This window comes from Rosa chinensis, chromosome 1 (genome assembly GCF_002994745.2).
Source record: "Rosa chinensis cultivar Old Blush chromosome 1, RchiOBHm-V2, whole genome shotgun sequence".
Lineage (NCBI taxonomy): Eukaryota > Viridiplantae > Streptophyta > Magnoliopsida > Rosales > Rosaceae > Rosa > Rosa chinensis.
The window spans coordinates 61932395-61951918 of record NC_037088.1 but is presented as its reverse complement, the minus strand read 5'-3'; the positions used below and the strand labels follow the sequence as shown (position 1 = coordinate 61951918).

General features: G+C 39.3%; 1 protein-coding gene and 2 long non-coding RNA genes across 3 annotated transcripts; 1 reads left to right on the top strand and 2 right to left on the bottom strand.

Annotated features, from left to right (window-relative positions):
* Window positions 1–5355: 5355 nt before the first annotated feature.
* LOC112171441 (F-box/kelch-repeat protein SKIP11) lies at window positions 5356–8312 on the bottom strand. Its single transcript, XM_024308625.2, has 2 exons — window positions 7061–8312; window positions 5356–5371 (listed from the first exon to the last, which is right to left on the bottom strand). The coding sequence occupies exon 1, from the start codon at window positions 8293–8295 to the stop codon at window positions 7099–7101; it is 1197 nt and encodes a 398-aa protein (XP_024164393.2). The 5' UTR covers window positions 8296–8312; the 3' UTR covers window positions 5356–5371; window positions 7061–7098.
* Window positions 8313–15487: 7175 nt separating this feature from the next.
* On the top strand, window positions 15488–16949 carry LOC112189855. Its single transcript, XR_002932111.2, has 5 exons — window positions 15488–15622; window positions 15715–15744; window positions 15843–16001; window positions 16253–16497; window positions 16594–16949. It is a non-coding gene; the product is annotated as an uncharacterized LOC112189855 (long non-coding RNA).
* A 303-nt stretch (window positions 16950–17252) lies between these two features.
* On the bottom strand, window positions 17253–17868 carry LOC112187531. Its single transcript, XR_002931110.2, has 2 exons — window positions 17800–17868; window positions 17253–17717 (listed from the first exon to the last, which is right to left on the bottom strand). It is a non-coding gene; the product is annotated as an uncharacterized LOC112187531 (long non-coding RNA).
* Window positions 17869–19524: the final 1656 nt, after the last annotated feature.

The following is a 19524-nucleotide window of genomic DNA, read 5'->3' as shown; positions in this document are numbered from 1 at the left end:
AAAGAAACATAAGAAGAAAGCACTCCAAATTGAGTATCCGATGAAGAGGATCCACAGACTCTTTGGGTCGCTCTGGAAGAGCACTTTCACCATCAGATGACCATTTCTTACTTGAAGCAAGACATGATTAGCAAGATATTGAACAAGCCCATCTGCCCAAAAGAATACAAGGAGAGTCACTTTATTAATTCTCAGAATTGATCACTATCTTGTTGCTCACTGAAATGAACAACAACCTCCTGTTGAGGAATGATCAAGCCAAGCCCATCGGTACCTGAGCAGCACTTTTGCTTGAAGGAATTGATGTTGCTCATCGCAAACCTAATCTCGAAAGGAGAGATTGTGACCATGGAAGGGACAAAGAGTCTGATCTTTTTAGACAAGTAAAGAGAGGTGGGCTCATAAATGACCCATATAACCGGCCCAAAACATGGCCCCATGTTATAGTGCCCCTGCCTAACAAGCCAAAGTGGAAAGGAACACTGGTTCGGCCCGCCGCCACCAAAATTAGCATGATCTTTGTTATCGATATGGAGGAATTAACTGCTGGTCTCGCACCTGCTGTGCGATAGCCGAAGCAGTAGATGAGTATTACGCCAGTCGCGGAACTAGAAATACCAACTTTATTGATGGGTAATTTTCTATTGATTCCACACTAGAGATCATGGATTTTCAGGCAGTTACTGAACATACCGAGGATTAAAACTCGAAGACATGGGTACAATTGGTCCCTTGTGCCATATTTTCATCTTAATGAATGAAACATCTTCGGATTATTTTTGGTGATTTATGTTTTCAATCATTTTGGATTATGAAAATGTGGTTATGTTCGAATGTATTTAATTCAATAAACTTATTTATACATGTGATCCATTGAATTAAATAAATGAATAGACATATTCTGTGGGGAAGTTTGTTGTCTGGTTAAAAGTGCTATTACACACACCATACTCCCAGATAGGAGATGTTTTTCAAATTTATTGTCTATTCATACCTCTGTGACAACCGTATCAGGCCAATCCAACCTGATAGAGGGTTATGGCAAAACCCACAGTATGTTGTCCAATGGTACTGAACCTACCATTAATGAGGCCTTATAATCTCCACGTTCTAGAAGAACGTTATTGAGTGTTAAGGATATTCGAACCAACAGTTACCACGTTGAAACCACTGAGAAAAATGAGTGGAATAGCTTTGCATAACCTCTGAGTGTGCGGCCAGAAGCGTACATTGGAGAAATTGAAATCTGTTAGCTAGAAGCTAACTAATTCAAGCAACTACTTGCTATGACATGACCGTTTGGGACATCCAGGTCACAGTATGATGCACCGTATCCTCAACTCATCGCAGGTGCATCCCCTTCTGAATAAGGGTCTTGTATATAATGACACACTATGCCATACCCATTAAGAAGATTTCATACTAGACCATCATATGCAAAGACTAGTACATACACCACCATTTTTCTGCACAGAATGCAAGGGAAATTTGTGGACATATCCAACCACCATGTGGACCAGTTAAATATTAATGGTTTTGGTTGATGTATCGACAAAGTGATCACATGTAACACTATTGTCCACAAGAAAACGCTGCTTTTGCTAAACTCTCGCCCAGATCATGAAATTGAGGGTTCACCACTCGGATTATCCCATAAAGTCCATAAGACTTGATAATACCGGAGAGTTTACATCGAAGTCTTTCGATGATTATTGCATATCCTTTGGGATTGATGCTGAATATTTAGTTCCCTATGTTCACACCCAAGATGGTCTCGCAGATATAATCTTGGTAATGCGCACCAAGCTTCTAATTTCTGCATGGAGCTATGCAATCTTGCATGCAGCTACGTTGGTCCCGTTGAGGCCCACTGCTACCAACCTTACTCTGCATTACAGCTGGTGACTGGGTACGAACCTGATGTTTCGCACTTACACGCATTTGGGTATGCAGTCCTCGTGCCAATTGTGCCGTCACAACGTACAAACTTGGGTCCTCAACAAAGGATGGGCATACATGTCGATTATGAATCCCATCTATTATGTGCTCTTTCGAGCCCTTGACAGGCGATCTCTTTACCGCTAGATTTGCGGATTGTCACTTTGATGAGACAGTCTTCCCGCCGTTAGGGGGAGATAAGAACGTTACTGTTCCTGATGAACGACGTGAATTGACGTGGAATGTCCCCACTATGTCTCATCTTGATCCCCGAACCGCACAATGTGATAATGAAGTGCGGAGAATTCTAGATCTACAGAGTGTAGCCCAAAATATGCCAGACGCTTTCTTTGATCTAGCTAAAGTGACGAGATCATATATACCTGCTGCAAATGTGCCTGCAAGGATAGATGTCCCTGTAGGATGTGTCGTCCCAGATGGACGAGGTACGACCATGGCGGCTAACCAGTCATATGTCTCTGCCCTGAAGTGAGGTAGACTATTAGGTTCGAATGATTCTTTTCCCTAGAAGAGGGTAAACTTGGCACAAACGAATCCTCTTGACATCGCAATCTCAAAACCGATCCATCTCATGAGATAAATCCGGATTATGGGTCTGTCCTAGAAGAGACGATGTTGGGGGACGCTCCAACATTTGAACCCACTCCCGAGAATAGAGAAACTCGGTAAATTTAGTGAGATTTGGAATCGGGTTGAGATTATCATCGATGATATATTAGTATTTGCGGTGGCCACCGAAACTATAATATGCGATGACCTCGAACCTTGCTTTGTTGATCAATATCAATGAAAAGACGACTGGCTAATAAGGAAATAAGCAATCCTGGTCAAAATAGATTCCTTGACAAAGAGAAAGGTGTTTGGACCTGTTGTTCCTACACCTCCCCATGTTAAACCCGTAGAATTTAAATGGGTATTTGTAAGGAAGCGTAATGAGAAAGACGAGATTGTGATACACAGGGCTCGTCTTGTGGCGCAAGAATTTTCTCAACGCCCTGTGATTGATTACGAGGAGGCGTATTCTCCCGTAATGGACGTCATAACGTTCTGCTACCTTATCAGTTTGGTAGTTTCCGAAAAACTGAATATGCAGCTTATGAATGTGGTCATAACTTATCTCTATGGGGATCACTATACAGAGATATACAAGAAAGTTCCTTAAGGACTTATGATACCCGGTGCAAATAGTTCAAGACCACTGAACATGCTCTCCATTAGTTTTGAGGCGTTCACTTTATAGATTGAAAAGATCTAGACGGAGATGGTATAACCGTCTAAGTGAATATTTGATCGGGATGAGATATATGAATAATAAACTATGCCCATGCGTGTTTATTAAGGAAACAAGTTTCGGGTTTGCAATTGTGCAGTCTATGTCAAAGACATGAATTTGATTGATATTCTTGAAGAAATCAAGGAAACCGCAAAACCCCTGAAGACGGAATTTGAGATGAAAGGCCTTGGGAGAATAGATTATTGTCTCGACCTGGAGCTCGAGCACAGTGCAGATGAAAAATTTGGTCCATCAACCAAATTACAATCCAGAAGATGTTAAGACGCTTTAATGAGGATAAAAGCAAGCACACCCATGGTCGTATGAAGTCTAAAGAGAACCGTATCGTTCTGCAAATGATAACGAAGAGATATTGGTGCCAGAAGTCTCATATCTAAGTACAATAGGCGCATTATTGTACTTGGCTCAATGCCCTAGATAGGACATCTCATTCGATGTGAACTTGTTAGCTAGATATAGCTCTGCGCCAACACGCAGCCACTGGAATGGCATAAAAGACATTTTTCGCTACCTTAGAGGTAAGGCGGATATGGGCTTATTCTATCCCTACGCATCAAGGACTGGATCAAATCCCCTTGATCCTCAGAATGATGCTTGCCTTGTTGGATATGCTGATATAGACTATCTATCAGACCCGCACAAGGCACATTCTCAAACTGGTTATGTCTTTACCATTGGGAATACTGCAATTTCTTAGAGGTCTACGAAATAGACACTTGTTGCTACCTCTTCGAATCATGCTGAGATACTAGCTCTTCACGAAGAAGTATGTGAATGTACATGGCTAAAAGCCGTTACAAAGCATGTTCGAAGCACATGTGGACTGCATTCCACCACTGATGAACCAACCATTATCTACGAGGATAATGCTGCTTACATAGAGCAGATAAAGACGAGTTTCATCAAAGGAGACAACACCAAACATATTGTACAAAAGTTCTCCTTCAATTAGCAACAACAGAAGCATCAGAAGATTGAAGTTAAGCAGATTTGATTTGAAGACAATCATGCAGACCTCTTCACCAAGTCACTACCAAAGTCTACATTCCAGAAGCATGTCCAAGGTATTGGTCTACGTAAACTATCTGAATTACCTAACATGTAATTTTCAGGGGGAGTCGAAATCAGGGGGAGTATCCTGAAGCATACTCGTTTGACCATCGTGTACTCTTTTTGTCCTTCGTCCAGGGTTATTTTGTCCCACTGGGTTTTGTTACCTGGCAAGGTTTTGACGAGGCACATCTTTAGCATGGTCACCCCACTTACTGCATCCAGAAGATGCTTTGATTCGACATATATATGCATTTGCTCATCTTTTTCCTTCGACCACGGGTTTCTCCCACTGGGTTTACCGGGCAAGGTTTTGGTGTAGCAAATCTAATGCATCCCTCTCGTAGACATACTACCTACTTATCGTGCTGATAAGAAGACTCCACCTATCTCTGAAGCTGTGATACTGCTACTCCACACTCAAGCGCGTTGTGCTCTTTTTCTCCTTCGACCAAGGTTGTTTTTTCCCACAGGGTTTTTATTACTTGGCAAGGTTTTTGACGAGGCAACTTAGAAGCGCATAGCAGGGGCAACACTATTGACATGGAATATCCAAGGGGGAGTGTTGTAAATATTAATGTGGCTATTCATGTAATAGCAATTAGTGTTGCGTGATATACGCCAATTAAGATTGATTGGTGATTAACAAAATATAATTAGCGATTGATTGATTATAATCAGACGAGTGATTGATGTAATCGTTAAATAGTTACCTTTCGTAAACCTGAGGTACTCCTATATAAACCTCATTGTGAGATGAATAAAATCACTCCATTTCTCATACTTCATTCTTGGTGTCTAAACTCTCCCTCTCTCAAATTCTTTTACTATCGTTTTACAACATAATTTAATTAATAGAACCTGGAGTTATATTAACTTGAGAAATAAAGAAAAAGAAAACTTGAACCATAACATAATTCTGCAATGTTTCAATGAAACTTGTGAAATGGACGTCACAACCTACAAATGTACCAGGGCTTCAGCTTATTCATCTTTGCTACTTCTACATGACACAACCTTTGAAAAGCTCTCAAGGTAACAAAGGGATAAAGACGAGACGCAACACACCTTCTAACCATTAGATTCTGGCGTGACAATTGGTTGGGGGAAAATCCATTAGATTCTGGCGTGACAATTGGTTGGGGGAAACCCTTGCTTCTTCCCTCAACTATGTTCAAGAGGTTCAAAAGTTATTGAATGACAAAGTGTCTTGCTTCATTGCGAATGGCCGGTGGAACTTACCAGCAAGCTTCTGTCGCATGTTGCCTGCTCTTGCCCAGTCCATCCGCTCAATTGAGCTCCCAGAGGAGCCCTCCCCTGATCAGGTTATTTGGTCTGAAACGGCGTCTGGATCATTGTCATCCAGCGATGCTTACAACGCCTTGGATCCTTCTATGCCTGGCCCTTCATGGTGCAAGCACATTTGGCATGCTGCAATACAACCAAGAAAGAGTGTCACCACTTGGAAAGTCTTGCATGGAAAAATTCATACAGATGATTTTCTTCAGAAACGGGGTACAAGCCTGTGTTCTAGATGCCTCATTTGTGGGACAAATTCTGAATCACATATGCATCTTTTTCAGACTTGTGAGATCGCCAGTTCATTATGGCATTGGCTCCACCGCCTCTTCAGATTGCGATTCCCCCCTGGTGCGTCGCTCCATGATTTTTTCCTTTATAATTTGCTTTCCCCCCTAGATCATTCCTCCAAGTTACTGTGGTACATAGCTGTCTGCAACCTCCTTTGGTGCATCTGGCAAGAAAGGAACAAAAGAAAGTTTGATGGGGGAGCTTTTTGTCTATCAAGATTTAAGCAGTTTTTCATCCTATCACTAAGGGAATCGGCAGGGTTAATATTTGCCTCATCCTCCCTGGCATCCTCTGTAACCCCCATTTTTGGCCTACTGGGCATCTCCCCCTCCGCCCCATGGCACCTCGATATATTCCAGTCACATGGACTCCCCCGCCAGAGAATTGGTTCAAAGCAAATTCAGATGGCTCTTTTCGTGATCCCAATCATGCTGGCTTTGGTGGTATTTTTAGAAACAGTGCGGCAGCTTTCTTAGGCGCCTTCTCTTGTAAAGCATTTGTGCCATGGGCAATCGACACTGAGTTATTAGCAGTAATGGCGGTTGTTAAAGTGGCAAGTGATCGTAACTGGTTTCCTCTATGGTTAGAGACCGATTCAATGTTGGTTATGCACTATTTCAACAATCCATCCAAGGTGCCTTGGCGTCTTCGTACTAGATGGAAAAACTGCGTTGCTTCGATTCGCCATTTGCAAATGCACATCTCCCATATCTATAGAGAAGGGAACCGTGTGGCCGACAAGCTGGCTAATTTTGGAGCCATGAACGACAGTCCAACTTGGTGGGATTCAATTCCGCCTTTCCTGATGAGCGCCTTTGGTCATGACTATTCAGGCCAGACGGACTACCGGTTTCGCTAACGGGTTCAGTGCGCTAGTTTGGTTTCTCTAATTCTCGACAGTTTGATCTCAGTTTCTCTTTTCCTGTGATCTTAATTGGTTCTTTAGCCAGTGCCTTCATGGGCTCCTTTCTGGAGTTCCAACTTGTACTTTCCTTTTTAGTTGCTTGATCTCCTATGTAACGAGCTCGGGGTTCAGGTTGTTATGTCCCCCCCGTTGCTTTCTTCCTTTATTAATTTGAACCGGGCGTGGGGCTGAGCCTCCCAGCTCGGCTGGGTTCCAAACCCTTTATAAAAAAAAAAAAAAAAAAAAAAAAAAAAAAAAAACACCTTCTAACCAGCATATGGTGTCACGGAAACCGGACACCTCAGCATCCCATCACTGAACAATTATAGACAAAGCCTCGCAAATCTTCCCTTATAGCGAGCAGGTTCCACTGCGGCGGACCTTCATCAGGGACCCAAGAATTGACTTCAATTTGCTCTACTCCAATTTGCTCTACGCTTGAACCCCTACGTCCACCGATTATAATTAACCGATTACCACATGCCCGAAATGCTACTCCCCAACCATTAATTGAGTATGTCCGCTCAGGCAATCCCCCAATAGTAACCCACACGTTCCTCTCCTTATCATATTTTCTTACCTCCAGTTTTCCCCAATCTGCAGCATACAGTATGTTATTTACAACTGCAACCAGAGGAGGTGACCCAGCTATAGCAGGCACATCAGTTGCTCCAGCCCCTTTCTTTTTTCTAGGGTGCATGTTAGGTATCTCAGTCCAAGTCCCCCTCTCCAAATCATAAACCTCCCCAGCTGAGCTGCCGCCAATCCCGCCAATGACATAAAACTTCCCATCCATAAATACCCCAGAACACATTCTTCTAGGTTCATGCATGCTCGGAAGAGTCAACCAAGTTCCTGTTTCTGAATTGTAGAGCTCAGCAGTGCTCAAGATATTGCCACATAGATCGCAACCGCCAGCTACAATGGCAATTTCCCCACTGCTAGCGGAAGCGAACAAGAACCTAGGTGTATTCATCAAACGGCCGGATGACCACCTGTGTGTCAAAAGGCTGTATTTGTAACACACATGGGACATTATTTCCTTTCCAAATACAAGAAGTTCGGTGCCAACGGCTAAAGACTCCTTATCTGAATACATGAAACTTTCATTTGATTCTATTTTAGGCAAAGGCATCCAACGTCCACGATCTGGATTAAATGCCCACCATTCAGAGAGAGCACAAGAGAAGTAAGCCCAATGTTCTACAATACCCATTTTCCGCCTCAGAGTGTACAGCTCTCCACTCCGAATTAGAGAATGGAAACTCCTACACAGCATGGCAACTGAGCCGTAATCAGCCCTAGAACAACGAACGAGACAGTCTACTGAGACGTCCCTTCCTAGTTGGTGGAATAGTGAAGCCGGATCATATTTTTTCCCCTCATGATTCTGGTCATTTGGCTGGTCAGAGTTGGCATGGGAAAGAGCAAGATTATCCATCACTGCTTCCACTCTGTCAACAGCATCTGCGTGCTTGCATACCTTCATCAATGCCATCTCTTCCCCATCTTCAAGTGGGCGCATACTGTTCAAGAAATCAAGAACACGTTCAGTGTTGTACATCCACTGACTCTCTTGCTCACAGGAGCTCGGAAGCTGCTTTGAAACAAGATAGGAAGGACCCTCCAACATGCTGTTGAATTGGGGATTATGGTGAGAAGAAGGCATTGAGTGCCCCAGCTCTACTTTTTCTTCTTCCTGCACATTCCTTGTTGAATTATCAATGGCCTCTATTTCTTCCAATTCTGTGACCACCACTTGGATATTTGCGGTAATAAGATCCAATGATCCCTGCATATTCAGTACATCTAATCCATCTGCAGGTGAAAGAAGTTCAGGCAGCACGTCAGATAAACCTTCAGTTTGCTTGACTCCCTCCTCTTTAACACTTGCCGAGTCCAACAAAGCCTCCTCAGTCACATCTCTTAGTACCTGCATATTGAGCATATCAAATCCAACTGCAGTTGAAAGAAGTAGTTCAGGCAGCTGCAGGTCACATAAATCTTCATCTTCAATTTTCTTGATCGCCATCTCTATGTTGTTTGCAGAACCAATGGCCTCCTTCATATTCCTTTCTACCTGCCCTTTGAGTTCAATGAAGAGCCTGAAAAGATATTCCTCCAAATTGAAAATTTTGTTAGGGAATTTATATTTTTTGTAGTTGGCATGCTTGCGAACCTTGGAGCATTTTTGAACAAGCTCCACACCATTCATTATTTGTATAATAAGCTTTTCCACTTCTTGCTATGGAAGATGCACTACCCTGCCATGTTCGGCTACCTCTTCTATCAGTGGTTGTAAGCAGTAGAGTGTGGATTTGAATGTGTCGAGGATGCGTTTAAACATCATGTTCTCGATTTTCACTTGTATGACAGCATCAACCAACTGTCGGAATACTACTCCTAGAGCAGGATCAGCAGCCCCTACTCCGCTTGATGATGGAGCTTGTTGCATGCTATTAGGAACAAGTCTCTGTATTGTCTCTTGCTGCTTTATCAATATATCATAGACTTCCTGCTGCCCCCTCAATATACCATCTACTTTTTTCTCCATTTCAGCTTGTCTTTTCTCCATATCATCTTGTCTGTCTTTGAAGTGTCTTGCCAAACATACGAGCTCGGTTACATTCCTCATTTGCTCCAGCCGTAGTGATTCTACTAGACTCCAAAGAAAAATATTCAATTCATCAAGTTGTTTTGCATAATCAGGCCCTATGCAGTTGTAGCAATTGCCCCAAATGCGAATGTTCCACATGCTAAGCTCGGATAACTTACTCACAAGCGTTTTACCCTCATTCATTTTTTTCTCAAGCTCTGCCACTGTATCGGTTGGGAGATTTAGTCGAATGTTATTTTCTCCTATCTGTTCGAGAGTCCGTGATTCTAAACAGCGTAGTGTGAATTCGAGATTTATGAGGTCGATTTTAAACTTTCTACTTTTGTGAACGGCCACTTTAACTACATCATACAGCCCTTGGAAAGGGATTCCTCCAACAAAGTTCAGAGCCACAGACCCCATATATAATTACAACAAAATCAGCAAATTATTGCAGCTATGTATTTTCAAATCCAAAGTGCTTAAACAAACCTAGATTATTGCAGATTGATAAAGACCAGCTTGATCCTTGTGGCTGTGGATGATATGAACCATGAGCCCACCCCTGCTCCTTGGCCTAGCTCCTCAGTTTTTCTGGACAAATTGATATGAGCAACTCTAAATGCAGCAGTGAGTAAATTGTCCAGACCACTCGGAAGAAAATGAAAAAACAGGAGAATGCATTTGTCCACCATTTAGTGCCCCCCACATAGTCGAAATGATAGAGAAATGCTCTTTTTCTGGAAAATTTGGCAAACATAAATGGAGGAACAATCCTAGAACAGCGTTGCACTTGCAGCTTCTGTGTATCTTCCCTTGGCTTTTGTAATGAACAATTAATATTGTTGTTTTTCTTTTTCTTCCACTAAAGGACTTTCGGTTTCATTCCCACGTTAGATAAACAAATGGTTTTATCTTTTATGGTAGCTTTTCTGCAAATAAACCAAGACCTTTGCTGGTCGGGGAGGTTGACCATTGACTCTGACGATTTTTTTTTTTAATAGACAAATGGTCCTCTACTTCATTTATTTGAATATACTGATTCTCAATTTCTCATATTGCCGAATTCAAGTCATTGTTGTGTGAGAAAAAAAAAATCTAGAGCATATGTTGCGTTTGTAACTGGTGTTAATGCGGAGGAAACATTACTTAATTTATCAAATAAAAACCCTGCAATCCTCAAATTTTTTTTTCACTTTAGTTTACAAATCAATTTTCTACGTACCTTTTTCTGTAAAAATTTTGTGTACGCCAGAAGATGTGTGAATAAAGCCCAAGAAAACTAAAAAGAGTGAATGGATTCATTTTGAATAAGTTTCCAGTTAGTTCCAACCAGTTCACATTCTCTCAATTTTCAGCAAAACTACGGTCAATTGTTCACCCGCACACTCTTCTATTGAAGTAAAACTCACACACACTGTTCACACTTCGCACCATGACGGCATGACCCCAACTAAATAACAACACTAATTTAAATTTTTTTTTTTCCAAATAAAATTATTATTTGGGGTAATTTTTGTTGGGTTTTAGCTGGCGTGAAAAAGCAAGCCGAGCCACTGAGGTGGTTTCACATGAAGGCTGTGGTGTCTGGAGAAACGCCAGATTGGCCCGCATGTAGCGAGCAGAGCTTTCAATATTCTTAGTCCACCACACCTTTACATGTGTCAGTGAGAGTCGAACTCATGACATTTATAATGTTGGAATTATAACTTACAAACATGTCACAGCTCACCAACGAGCAGAGCATTCAATGCTATGAAGCTCTAACAGGGGCCGTCAGATGAGGTTTCACAATGGAAAGGATTTTTTGCGCATGCATTTGCGTGAAAGGAGAGCTTAGCAATAACAGAAAAACTGGGTTCCTTTTATAAAATTTAAATTTTGGCTTATTTCAAATGATGTGTGAGACTTTGGCATCAAAACGCACAAATCAGAGTCGTTTTATTATGTTTGGGCTAAAATGAAAGCTTTCCTCTGATAAGAAAATGATAGAGAGAATCCTAAATCTTATTTAGTCTACAACTAGGAAATAATAAACTTATAGAAACTAGATATCCTTATTGATACAAGAAACTTATTCTAATTAAGCCTATGATTATTAGGAAAATAAACCTAAAAACTATAGGAAACTAAGAAAGTTTACATTGCTTCTCGACGTGTTTCCCAAGCTACTCTTTGAACTCTTCTACAAGTCATTCTACATCAGTTTTAAACTTCATACTCTTGTGAATGGCCACCCTAAATAATCAAGAGGTTTTTGTTCATTTTTTAAGAGTTTCTTTAATAATTTTGATATTTTCTTCATCTTTGTAGATTTTTTTTTGAATCCGGAAAATAATATCCCAATAGCCGGGAGTTTTTCTATCAAGCCTTGATCTAAAAATCTTTTACAGCTCATTTGATTCGCGGAAATGAAATCAATTCCTTAGGAAGTCTCATGGAAAAGAAAAATAAACTTCCCACTAGTTTGCTGGTGAGCTATGACTATTTTCAACATTGTAAATGTTATGAGTTTGATTTTCACAGACATATGTAAGGGTGTGGTAGACTAAGAATTAAAAAAAGAAAGAAAAGAAAAGAAAAGAAAAAAAAAGAATCTTCCCACTAGCTTTCTTTTCCGATGTTTGGAAATATTGGGAAAGCAACGAGAAAATATATGTTTATTTTCATTTTAGTGTTTGGTTTGTGTAAGGAAAATAAATTAAATCATACTAATATTCCATTTATATCCTCACATATTAAACTATATAGTTTTTTTTTTTTAAAAATAATCAAAGGGTTTCACTCCTACCCCCATGAATGTTAAAATATATAGTTACACAAACCATAAGCTTTCCAAATAAAATTGTCAATAACAATTTTCAATAAGGATATAAATGTATTTTGATTATGTAATTAATGCATATTTAATGCTGGGAAAGTGGAAGGAAAAATGAAGATGATTCACTTTCCCCCATATTTTTCCTTCTTAGGCTTTGTTTGGTTCACAGACAGAAAAATATTTTCTTTGTCTTTCGACTCTTTTCCATGGGAAGGAAAATAAAATTTCCCAAAAAATTTCCATTTTGATGTTTGGTAACATAAGGAAAGTTGTTAAAATGTTTGTAACTAACGTAATAAAATAATGTGTTGTGAGTAATAAATATAAGGAAAGAAGGGGGAAAGTGATTTATTTGGAGTTTGGAAAGAACCACTTTCCCCATTATTTTCCATTCCTATATGAAAGTATTTCATTTCCTTTTGTACCCCAAATGCAAGAAATGAACATGTTTCCTTTCCTGATGTTTACTTTCAGCGAACCAATTGTAGTCTTAAAGAAAAGTTGTTCCTTTTCTTGTGCACTCCATACATAGGAAATGATTAACTTTTCTTTCCCAAACCCTCAATTCCGTGAACCAAACGAGGCTTAGAGTTTTTAACCTTTTTCTTTCTTCTGACAATTCTTGGCTAGTTTCTTTGCAAATAGAAAGCTGGTCTATTCTAATAATAATAGAAATTATGAATATTAAAACTTAACGGTTTACTTTCGAGTATTGAGGATAATAAATCTAATCTATATTATTTTACATGCATTAAAATAGCAAAACATGAAAAGCTATGGAATGGTTTGCTTCAACTAGAGAGGAAATTGAAACCTTGTTCAAACCTGGAATTCTATATTATTTTACATGCATTAAATATGAGGCCATCTGTTGAAAGGGGAACTGGAATTCTGTTCTAAATAGCTAGCGGGCTAGCGGCGGTCGAAACTCGAGATTTTGAAGTTTGAACATGGGTCTTGCGCCCTCCCATCCAGGTTTATGACGAGCTTTAAATTTTGTTTAATTTCTCTAGCCGATCGATATATCATATATCTAGGTTTCTCAAGTTGGATGATGTTTTCTGGGAGGAATTAGAGTTGAAATTTACGTTCTTGGTTGTCACCACTGTGTTTTGTTAGTTTAGAATGAATTTAGAGACACAGCTTGCTGTTCATAAAGACAATTGTTTAGCTTTAGTTTTCGTCCTTTTGAAGAAATTATTTTTTATCGCATCAATATATATCCATACCTTTAAATTAATATTTCTACATATTAATGTTTTGAACGTTGGTAGTATTAACTCGTAGTCAGCGCCAAGATGAGCTTGTGAAGATGTGTCCAGGTGGCAGTGCTAAGGTTATTCGTCGTCCAAAAACATATACAGATGGGTCTGAAATTGTTTGCAGAACAGATTATGAGTTTCCTAGTTTGATTTGTGACAGATATATCAAGGACCTCTGCAAGGTGTGTGTGTGTGTATATATATTCAGTTACTCTTTGTAAAACTCATTCATATATATATGGATGTACATGTGCTACCTGTATTGCAAAGTTTCTCAAATTGGATGCAACATCATCTATGTATGATCTTAACTCTTAGGGAAGCCAGGGTCTGAATACCTTTGCGATTAATGATTAGAGTAATTGCAGAGGCTTATTACGTTATCATGTTGCAGACATGCGTGAACTGCTGTGTAATAGATGCGCAAACTAATTTTTTTTTTTTTTTTTTTTTTTTTCTGGGCAGGCAATGCTATTGGGTCCGGAATGGCGGGTAGGATTCTATAGCGATCAGATTCAGCGATTTTGTGGTATTGACGGGGACATTGACAACGCAATAGAGAATGGCTCTGGTACTTCCCCTAATTCGGTTGAACAAAATTGACTACTCTGTAGATCCCTTTTGTGTACCCTGTATTGCATTTGAGATGTTGTTCAAAAATTCCATTTGTATATCAGTTAAATATCATTTCCCTGCAGCCTGCAGTATCAGGAAGTAATGTGCCAAGATCCCATCCATATTGTTGACCAATCTGATTTCAATTCTAATTTTAGTCCACACTGTATGAGTTTTGAACTTTTGATTAAATATAATGGGAACTGGCCACTTGTTTTAAAGCCCTTTGGGACAGACAGCTTCTTTTTCTTTCTCTTTTGGGGGCAAAGGACATATATATAGCTTCATCAAGGAGATTGCTGAAGAAATGGGTTGTTTGTGTAACCTGCAGACTCTTGGTACCGCCACATACTCGGGTTAACATTCTGTTACTGATAAGTTGTGAATTCGGTTGGGATTGATAAGCACGGTGCTTCACTGCAAGCGGAGTAGGAACCCCAGTTTTCAATTACAGTCTTTAGAAGTTGAAGAAAGTGCATAACTTTTTTCAACTCAAGTCTGTAAATTCTTGCATCAATTTAAAAGCCTGAAAATTGTTCCTAATCCACCCCTCCCTTGACCGTCCCCAATACACACTGCAATGAATCACTCTTTATCCGATATGGTAATACATGCAACTCTCTATATATAGCGGATTTTACCGTGATCTCTCTTTTTCGCCTCCAATTCAGAATATGCTGATTTTTGTTTTGAAGTATTTTTCTGAATCATGCAGTTTGAATACCATATTATATACAACATTTTAGTCGAGCTGCTTTACCATGACTTGGTCAATCCAGTAAAGCCTTCCCCAGCACATTAACCAAGGTGTTACACATAACTAGTTCAAGAAAACCTCCCAGGTTCATTAGCTTTTCCAGAATAACTAGTGTTACCGATCTTTCCCAAGCACATTGTATGCTTTTCTCCAATTCTTCATCGAGCACACCCTATGCTTCACTGAAATAGCGCCCTCTTGTTGAGAAACGAACTCATCATGGAATTATACGTTTGACTCACAAGGTTTGCATCCATATCGATCACTGAAAATCTCAAACAATGCAGGCTAAGCTTTGCTTCCCCTTGGCCATGTCAAGAATTGAGACATGAGCCATATTTCAGTGTATGTTGAAAAACGATATTGATCGAGGTGACGGCCCAAACCCAGGGATGGACAATTTTTAGGTTTGATTTATTTATTTTTTATTGAAGAAGGTTTGATATTTAGTGTTTGTTATTGGTGGAAAAAGTAAAAAAGTGGCTGGTTCATTTGCAATCTAGTGGCTTTGCTTTACTTTGCGAGTATCGCAGGTCCTAGGTTCGATGGCATTAGCACACACTCGGAAATCCGGAAAAAGTAAAAAAGTGGAGACCAGAAAGCAAACGTAGAGCCCACGTCATAAATCCGTATATAAACTTGAAAAATAAGGAGATACAAAAACCCTCTTTTGCCAAAAAAAAAAAAAAAAAACCTCTGCTCAGAGGTTGTGGGCGGCGGAAATCATATGGGTTGGTCGCCGTTCACGTTCACGAGGAGGAGAAGGAGGAGGAGGTTAGTATTCGGCAGTTAAATCTCTCACTGTCATCGGTCTGTAGGGTTTTTGGAGCTGTAGTGTTTTGACCACGTTGTTATTATCTTTTCAGGATCGCATTCCAGAAAATCAAGTGCAGCAGGTATATATGGCTTCTTTAAAATTGGTCTTAATTCGTAATTTGTATACTTACATATATCAAGCTAGCTAACTGGTTTCCTTGATTGATTCCATAATTAGGTCCTAGATTGAGTCCTTGCCAGCAACAAGAGGATCTTGTCCACGGTTATCCTGGTGCTACTGCTATCGTTGCTCGTCCAAATTCACATGGGTCTCTTGGTGAATGGTGATGAATATCCGTATGAGGCCTGCCAAAGATATCTCGATTACCTTTATGATGTACCTTACTTCTCTCAACTTTGCTCTTCAAATTGTATGCAAAAACTTTAATCCTATGTTCTAAGATACAATTAATCACCCAACACATATGATGCAACCAAGTAATCATCTTCTTTCAAGTCAGTTCAGTTGTTGGGACCTGAACACCTTAGCTTGGCTGCTGGCTTCATCAACCTACCTATTGTTGTTGCATAATGTAATTAGCTAATATGGTCAGATTTGTCAATGAAAATCTATTTCCTGTTGGACAGGCAACACGTTTGTGTGGGAGCGATTGTACCAGTGCTGTAGCAACTTGCAGTCTCGTAGAGGACTTTTGTGGTATTAAGGTGTTACCTGATGAGTTAGAGAAGAAGGAAGGCCACTGATGCAGCAGCTGCAGATCATCCTTGAACAAGATCCATGACAATGGCATGCTCATTGGGCTATCAATGACAGACAATTAGATAAAATAACTTCACTTATGAACGTACTGATGTAGGCTCTTTCATTTCAGGTGATGAATTGATGATGGATGTTTGTAATGCTCAGACGTTTACCAGCTAGCATGGCCACGAACTGATTTTTCAAATGTAAACCTCTGTTCTTGCAGTTACAACGCTCGTGCGGAAGAAATTGTCCCTTATGGTCAGGATTGAGACCTTTGGTCTTGAGGTGTACCCTGAAAAGCTATTGAATGACTCGACTTGAACTAGCTATAGAATGACTTAACTTCCAGTTCTTGGGTTTGATGTGAAGATCCATAACAGAGGCTTGCTCCTGGGATTATCATTTAGAGAAACACATTTTGTTTCCCATGTGCTACTCTGAAGACGACGTTGAAATGATTTGACTTCATCAATTCATGCCCTGTTTTAGGAAAGCTGTTTTTAGTTTGCAACTCTAGATACTGTTTGTAATTTGTTCTAATTTGGTGATTTTCACTAAATATAAGCTTCAAAATGCATTTCAAATTCAATAAGCATTGTGGAAACACTACTAGCGTGCTAAAGTTGTAAACCAAAACCCCTCTTAAGATAAGGAAAGCTAGAGATCTACAATTGTCCCTGGTTATAGCTTCTTAAGAGTGATCAAGTTCTCAACAATTTTCATCTGAGACCCAAAATTAAACTAATATTGTACAAACATAACATTATCCGGAACATTATGACTGATTTAATAACAATCAAAATTAACAATCTGTTGAATTGTAGAACCAATATAGCATAATGAGTATTTTTGGAGATTTGCAGCAAGAAGAAACACCAAGAAGATCATTCTGGGCTTAGAAAGCCCAATCATATCATCAATTGCCTCATATTAGCTCTCCACCATCTCACACTGATATTGTCTCTCATTAGCTGTTTCCGGTTTTGGATCAAAACAGGGTATAAATACCCACATACTTGGGAAAATTCAGCCAGCATAGAGCTCCATATATAGGAGTATAATATAAAGTACTTTCTAATGATCAAATATAAATACAATTATTGCTCGATCATATCCTAATTCCGACTAATAGTATAGCTCCCTGAGTTATTAAACCAAATCAACTCCGGTTTCTAAAAAAGGGGTAGGAGATTCCTTAGTTACCCACCATTTGATATTGATTCAAGTACTAGTAGTGAAAGAAGAAGAACACCACCTTTGCTGATGCTTAGAGTTGTACCTTCACAATCCCATAATATCCTTCCCAGGATCTGTATCATGCTCCATGTTCCTTTTGGCCTTCACCATCTGCAATCCAGTCAAATAAATTAAACTGCATTTCCATTAAACATATAGAACATAGAAAGAGATCATCAGCATTAGTAATCACATTTTGATGCCTTCTCTGGTAAGTGAGAGTCTCGGGAATTGCAGTAGAGTCAGCGCTGTAGGCACCAGGGTGTTGCCACAAAATAAACAATCAATCATTTGATAACACAAACACACACAAACATGTCATATACATATCAATGAGCACACACCAGAATACACATTGATATAAGCATGATAAAGTGACTTGGAAAACCAACCTTTCTCAGTTGCTTGGAGAGCCATCTTGAAATGAGAAGAGTGCAGCTGGAAAATGATGGCAGGAGCTGAAATGAGGAACTCAACAAAAGCCTTCTGTGAAGCACTCAATATGTGAAAAGCTAGATGGTATTACTGCTGTATTTTCAACGTGTATTGAGTGAACACAGGGACTCCTATTTATACAGAGAAGTAGATCATTCTAAGCTCAGTCCCATCAAGGAGTTAGAGTTTCAATCCAACTCTACTGCATGTACATATCTTCATTTATCTTGTTATACCAGGTAAATGCATAAGCCTCTTGTATTTATCTAAACAGAATATATTAGATAGATATCACCAAGTTTAAGTTTATTAATTATCTCATGTTATTTATCCTGCTTTTAAATAACAGTTGTTATGCTTTAAGTAACTATTATCAGTTCACTCTAACATTCTCCCACTTGGACTGGGAATAGTTACTATAACAAGAAGTCATAATGTCTCAGGTATAATAACATTCTTTAGTGCGCAGTGAGATAAATAACAAGCTTTTAAGACTTATAATCATGAACTGTCAAAATGCTGATATAACACAGAGTTAAGAGACAAACTGTGCTTATCTAAACACAGTAGCTACAAAACTACAAGTATCAATCCTGCATTTCACATGAATCACTGAAGACATTAATATAATCTTGCAAAAGTGTTCTTGATTATTCTGTAAACTCAACATTAATGCAAGACGGTCCTCTTTAAGATTCTGTATGTATGAACCAGAATACATTATTTTCAGTCTGAAAATTTTTCCTTCATGTACTCACTTTAACAACCTCTAAGCACTATAAAACAGGTATATATTGCAGCAACATATCAAAGCAAAAGCTACAGCAGTCATATCATATTCAATCAATCAAAATATGAATCTCAATATGTAAAACAAACTGTAAAGCTGCAACTCAAAACTGAAAATTCAATTTCATTGAATTCCAAAATTCTCAATCAAACTTAAAATTCAATACAATGAGAAAATTCCAGAAAACAAACTATCTTATTCAAAAACAAAGCACTCCCACTAATCCCAAGCATCCAAGTTTGGCAAAATGCCAATTTCAATAGCGTGTTGCTTGAAAGCAGCCACTGTCATGGCCTTTGTAAAGGGATCAGCCAACTGAAAATCAGTACCACTCTTCAAAACTTCAATTTCCCTATGCTTGACTCTTTCTCTCACACTGTAATACTTAAGGTCTATGTGTTTGGAGTTAGTAGACCTCTTATTGTTCCTGGTAAAGAACACTGCAGCTGAATTGTCACAATAAAATTTCAAAGGTTTTGAAACAATGCTGTCAACTGCCTTAGTTTGAACCAGAAAATTTTTCAACCAAAGTCCTTCACAAACAACCTCATAAATAGCTATAAACTCAGCCTGCATTGTAGAAGTGGCAATCAAGGTTTGCTTGACACTTCTCCAAGCAATGGCTCCTCCTGCAAGTGTAAAAACATAACCTGTGGTAGACTTTTTGGAGGAAGGAAAGTGACTAGCAAAATC